A 5,889-nucleotide genomic window follows, 5' to 3' on the forward strand; every position below is an offset into this window, starting at 1 on the left:
TAACTGATGGAATTAAACAATGGGTGAGATAACATGTACAAAAGAAAAATTCAATAGTGTTTTATAACTTTATATGTTTGACAGGATGGTAAGTAAATGGGTGTTTTTGTTCACTTTGTTATCCATCTAAAACTAGAACATTTTGTTCAAGAAGTAAGATTTCCTTAAAAATTAGTATTAATTATAGTAAGTTTAGTACCAAATTGAGTTTTAAGAAAACATATTTTTATGTTGAAAGTGTAGTGCGGTTTCATTCAATCTTTGCGTGACAGTTTTCACCTTGCTAGGAAAATTCAAGGTTACAGCAACTGATAATAACATATTTATTACCCAAGAAAGTTATTTAGGCAACAGTTCATTGAAACTATATTTGACCAACATTTCCCGCTCTTTCACACATGAATGCTTAATGTGCTTTACTGAAATATCTACGACAATGTACCGTAAAATATTTGTTTTGAATAAGAAAAAACCCCAACAAAAACAATAATCTGTCCTTGGCCACACCCTGCAACTTTCGCTAACTGTGATAACATTGTAAGTAAATTGCTTAGTCTTGGTGGCAGTGTTTAAGGTCAAATACAGCAGGCTTTACTAAAAAAAAACAACAAAAAAAAACGGGGACAATGCAGTTTGAGCATACACATGGAATGAATGACATACAAGAGAAAGCTGTATGTACCTTCTCATGATTCAATGGAGCAAAGCTTTGCCATAACCAGCATAGCCGAGTCCATAACCGTAACCACCATAGCCTAGTCCAAGACCATAACCACCATAGCCTAGTCCATGTCCATAACCACCATAGCCTAGTCCAAGACCATAACCGCCATAGCCAAGTCCATGTCCATAACCGTGGTTAATTCTGCTTCCGTAATTGAAATGACGACCAACGGGGTAACCATAGGAGCCATAACCCCCGTAGTAACCGTGGGCTGCCGGGCCAGCTAAATAACCAGCCATGACAGTAGCCACGAGGGCGAATAAAACTACAGCAACCTGAAGGAGAAATATTATTAATATACACCTGTACATAAGTGTATTACAGTGAATTTCATATTTTATTTCCTTACGTTTCTGATAATAATCAGTGTGCTAATATAATGTAAATGGTTTATATATCAAATCAAATTTCTACAAATATGTATTGAATAATCACACCACCCAAAATATGAAAATTTCCTAATACGGACTTCAAACACACTTTCAGAAATACCACTTTCTAAGAAGTCGATGATGATAAATTTCCTACTAGAAAGTAAGTGTTTACGAAATATCTCTATTGATATATGAATCTATCCGTAAAGCAAAAAAATAAGGTTATAGTAGGTAAGCAAAGCTAGTCGTTGAGAAATAAAACGTTAGTTTAATCCATGAAATGTTTTAACCAGTAAATTATAAAATACTTTTGGAGACTCACCAGTGTTTTCATTGCGGTTAGATTGATGAAGGTTTATCGCTGGAGAATATGTGAGTGTGTAACAAACAACGTTCCTCCTGGCTTTTATATAGTGGTGACAATCGTTCTGTGTTCTATCATTCGGACTCAGTTACTCGCCCCTGATTTTCTGTAAGTAGATATCCACAAAAAATTATTAGTACAAAAGAAATGTTAAAAAGTGATATATATATTGAAAATGTGAAAGCAAATAAATTACATAAAGTTCAAAGTAATGCTTATAAAATTTATATTTAAAGGAGAAAATCAAAAGACTATATTTTAATTCAATTAACAGAATATGTGATACAGAAAATGCAGCATTATCAACTTTACACATATACACACATAAGCATCCACCTTAGTTTCATTAAGTTTAATTTAAAGATAAAAACACAGTGAGTGCTTACGTTGGACAGAAAGATCTTCAAGAAGTTTCTGTCGTTGAAAACTCAATAAAAACCAGGTCAAGACTAACGAAATGCAAGGTTTCTAGCTGGGAAGAAACCTCGCACTTACCCAGCGTGACATTCGGTACCACATGACTGGTCATTCTCATTCCACATAAGAGGGGCTGTAACTTCTAGATATTGCCTGTACAACCATTGAAGGTGACTACCATAAACTCCCTGAAACAAGGTCACTGTAAGCAATGCTATACATGGGCAGTAACGGTAATTACCAACTTTGTACATGAGACAAGAAAAAGGGTAGCATGAAACAAGATCGACTGAACGGTTTTTTTATACCACTTGTTATGTGAAAACTTGAACATATTCAAAATAAATTATAATACTACAGAAAGAAAGAAATATATGGTATTGTTTCATACCAAATCCACATTTCACAACGACAATTCTGTTTTGATTTAATGAAATAAATTTGATACTATATTAAAATTATCGAACCTGTTTTTTTATAAAATGCTTACTCATTTTTTTGATTTACTCTTTGGCTTTTTAAAACTGTGTTTCTTATATTCATATACATTTAGTTTCATTTTCTCTCGTAATTTGAGTGCAAATCCCACTATTCGATTAGAGTATCCCAAGGGTTAGTTATAATTGCCTTTCCTCTAGTTTACCAAGTCAAAATTAGGGATAGCTAGAGTAGAGGTTCTTGTGTAGTTTGAAGCAAGCTTTTATGTTTTTGAAAGGTTTATGTTTCAGACTTGCATGGAATCAAACTAGATTCGCTATGTCGGTGAGACAGTGTTGAACCTATTTGGGCTAACAAGTTTTAAAATGCCGATAGTTGCGAAAGTGTGAAAATAATAGATAAACATAAAGTATGTCAAATGCAAAGTTTGATTTTATTTGCAATATATTTGCATCCAGTACATATGCACTTCATTTCTACATGTCAATTTACAAAGTTTCTATACAGGCACAAAAGTTTTCACGTCTCGTCCGGATTTTAGCATTATAAGTCCTTAGAGCTACCGCTGTCCCACCGGTTGGCCCCGATAAATCAATATACCCACTCCAGAAAGAATAACGTTTTTTATTAAATAAATTAACATTAACAAATGGTAAAAAATGTCATTAGTGTTTAGTTGATCTGCCATTTGCAATTTTGAAATTAGAAACACTGTTGAATGTCACAATTATAAAATCTTATATCTGTTGTGGTATTACTCTCCATACTTGGCAAAGAACTGGTATGATGGGTTTCCCTAGAAGTTTGTTGTTGGAGTATTTTGGCAATGAACAGTTAAGAATGAACGACAAACATGCTTCTTGAAGCTGATAGCGGGTTATAGGCCCAAGCAAAGGAAGGTAATGCTCTAACATTTAACGGGGGCGAATTGGAACACAAGGAAACAGGGAATGTTCCCATTGACCTTAAGTTAAATAATGAACAGATTGGATACCATGTGTAAAACGCAATGAAAATGATTTTTAATATTTTTAATTTAGGAATATATATTGGAGAGTACGTTAGCACTCTCTATGTACGGTTGGCACTGACGACCGTATTAAACTCCAAACTCCCAGGCGAAAAAACGAACACGTAAATTTATTGTAGTATGTACTTTTTTAGTTCTTACCTAAGGAAAGCTATAATAAGGCACGTGTAATGCACGTGTCAGTGCATGCTTGTTAAAATCATATCTATGATTTGTTTAGATTTTTGTACTTTGCCAAATATGTGAAATTATGGCTAGAATTATTTTTTCTTTTTAAACATATGGGCGTCCAGGCCCCAGGAACCAAGCAATCTACGCTCATGATTTTTAGCACAAGTCCTTAGAATATTCGGGACGTCAAGTCAAATCAAGATACTCAGAAAATTTATACGCGTCACACATGATCATACCAAAGCTCTTTCCAGCAAACAATCAAAACGTCCACATTAATTAAAATATTAAACAAAGCCTACAACAATAAGAAGAAAACAAATCAGAATATAACTTATTGAGCAAACAGTATCCTGAAGAATATAAATGTATTTTCGGTTTAAAAAGTTATTTGGCTCAAAATAAAATACAAAGTTACTACAAATAGGAAATTGCCTAAGCACAATGTTGACATGTTATATTAATAATAAAATTGAAATTTATGAGAAAATAATTTTTTTTTATAATTTCAAACACATGAATTTAAAAAATAAATAAATCTCAAGATATTTCAAATGTTCATTCTAGTACATACTCGTTTAAAACGATGTGCAATGTTATTCCAATATCTAAAGCCACTTAGGTTCGCATCCCTGTTGCCGAACATGTTCGCCTTTTCAACCATGAAGGCATTATAATATAACGGTCTTTTTTATAAGTGAGAGGTGTTGTCTAGCTTCCTACACTCTATTCTTTCACTGCTAAATTATGGACGGTTAGCGCAGATAGACTTTCAATATCTCTGCGCGAAATTCAAACCATATCTTGGAACATTTCTTTAACAACAAACTATTGTGTTTTTCAACAATCTTGAATTTCAACTGATAGATTTCTTCTTTTTTGAATTTTTGTAGTTCTATATTAGCTTTGAAGCTGTTTATACATTTTAATATATCCTGCCAGTTAAAATTTTAATAATAACTTTTACTTTTACAAGTATTTTTTGAAATTATTTCAATTACACAATTACATAAACATTATTTTAAAACCTCTGATAAGTCTTTGTATTGTATTGTTTGTTTTAAAGCAAAATCACATTGGACTATCTGCTATGTTCACCACGGAGAATCGAACCCCAAAAAAAATTTTAATACGTCCTTTCTCGTGGTTGTACTATATTGATCAACTTTTTTTCCTTTACCGTGACTTACTATGCCTAGGCGTACTAATGGTACGAAGGTCCAAAGCTGTGCTATCGTAATTCTGCTAATCGGTCAAGGCGAAATAAAAAGCCATGCACATGCATTTAAGAGTCAGAGACACCCTCACCCTCTCCCCAAGTTCTAGTGAATACGGTGCACCTCGAAATCCTTATCTAAGTTATGTATTGAGCCAGATAATGACCTCACGTTCTAAGTAGCACGTTTTTTGTAGAATAGGTTACATGTTATTTGAGACAAACCGGTTGTTGAAAACATCATTTCTGGACAGGATTCGTGGATAATGAAAAACGATTTTTCAAGATATTTTATTCTTTATAAGATATGCATAATCTACTGTGTTTGTGCATACATTCTGTAAATATATGCTTGATATTTTAATAAAAATACGCAACGACATATATATTTCCCCTAAAACAATTTCGTTTTAGTTACATGTTATACACTCATGTAATTAGATTTTAGTAGATAATTACTCATGTATTATGAACGTCAAATTAGCACTTTTGCTGCTAACCACGATCTACTAAAATTCTAGTGAATTTGTTTTTCACGCATACACCTGTACAGAATTCTGTCAAGTCCCGTGAATCTTTAGTGTCATTAGGTAAAACTGAATTCCAACAAATAAATACGAAATCTGCAATAGGGGAAGTTCGAAAAACTTCATTACTGGAAACAAATTAAATACGAAGAGTAAAGGAAAGATTCAAACATGAGTTCAAAACAAAACCCAAAACTCTTTATTCAATACACCCTTAAAAACCAATCCGGTCATACTATTTCAACTGGCTAGTTTTTAGCTATGATAACAACAGCTGGCAGCTGAAGGGGAGAAAGGCAGAATACATTTTCACATAAAAAGACAGAAAGTTCGACAAAAGGCTCATTATCTTTTCGTAAAAATCTTAAACATTAAATAGAAATAATAAGAACTGAACTATTATTACAACTTGTGACAGTTGAAAAATGTCAGAGTTTCCCTTCCATTTATGGAAAGTAATATAGCACAAACGGCACTGGATATGGCAGATGTAGTGTGGTTGGCGTATTATATGATACATACGTCTTTCTTTTCACTCATTCGTTTTTATAATTGTATTACATTTAAAATTGCATCGAAGAAACGGAACTGGTGTTGGCTTGTGTTTTACCGAAACGTCAATAGGAGT

The 5,889-nt window shown here is 33.1% G+C and overlaps 1 protein-coding gene across 1 annotated transcript; it reads right to left on the reverse strand.

Moving 5' to 3' along the window:
• Nucleotides 1–688: 688 nt before the first annotated feature.
• Nucleotides 689–1,479, reverse strand: LOC111088513 (glycine-rich protein-like). The gene is made up of 2 exons (XM_022398885.1): nucleotides 1,421–1,479; nucleotides 689–999 (listed from the first exon to the last, which is right to left on the reverse strand). Exons 1-2 carry the CDS (start codon nucleotides 1,430–1,432, stop codon nucleotides 694–696), a joined length of 318 nt encoding a protein of 105 aa, XP_022254593.1. The 5' UTR covers nucleotides 1,433–1,479; the 3' UTR covers nucleotides 689–693.
• Nucleotides 1,480–5,889: the final 4,410 nt, after the last annotated feature.

This window comes from Limulus polyphemus, unplaced genomic scaffold (genome assembly GCF_000517525.1).
Source record: "Limulus polyphemus unplaced genomic scaffold, Limulus_polyphemus-2.1.2 Scaffold3921, whole genome shotgun sequence".
Classification (NCBI taxonomy): domain Eukaryota; kingdom Metazoa; phylum Arthropoda; class Merostomata; order Xiphosura; family Limulidae; genus Limulus; species Limulus polyphemus.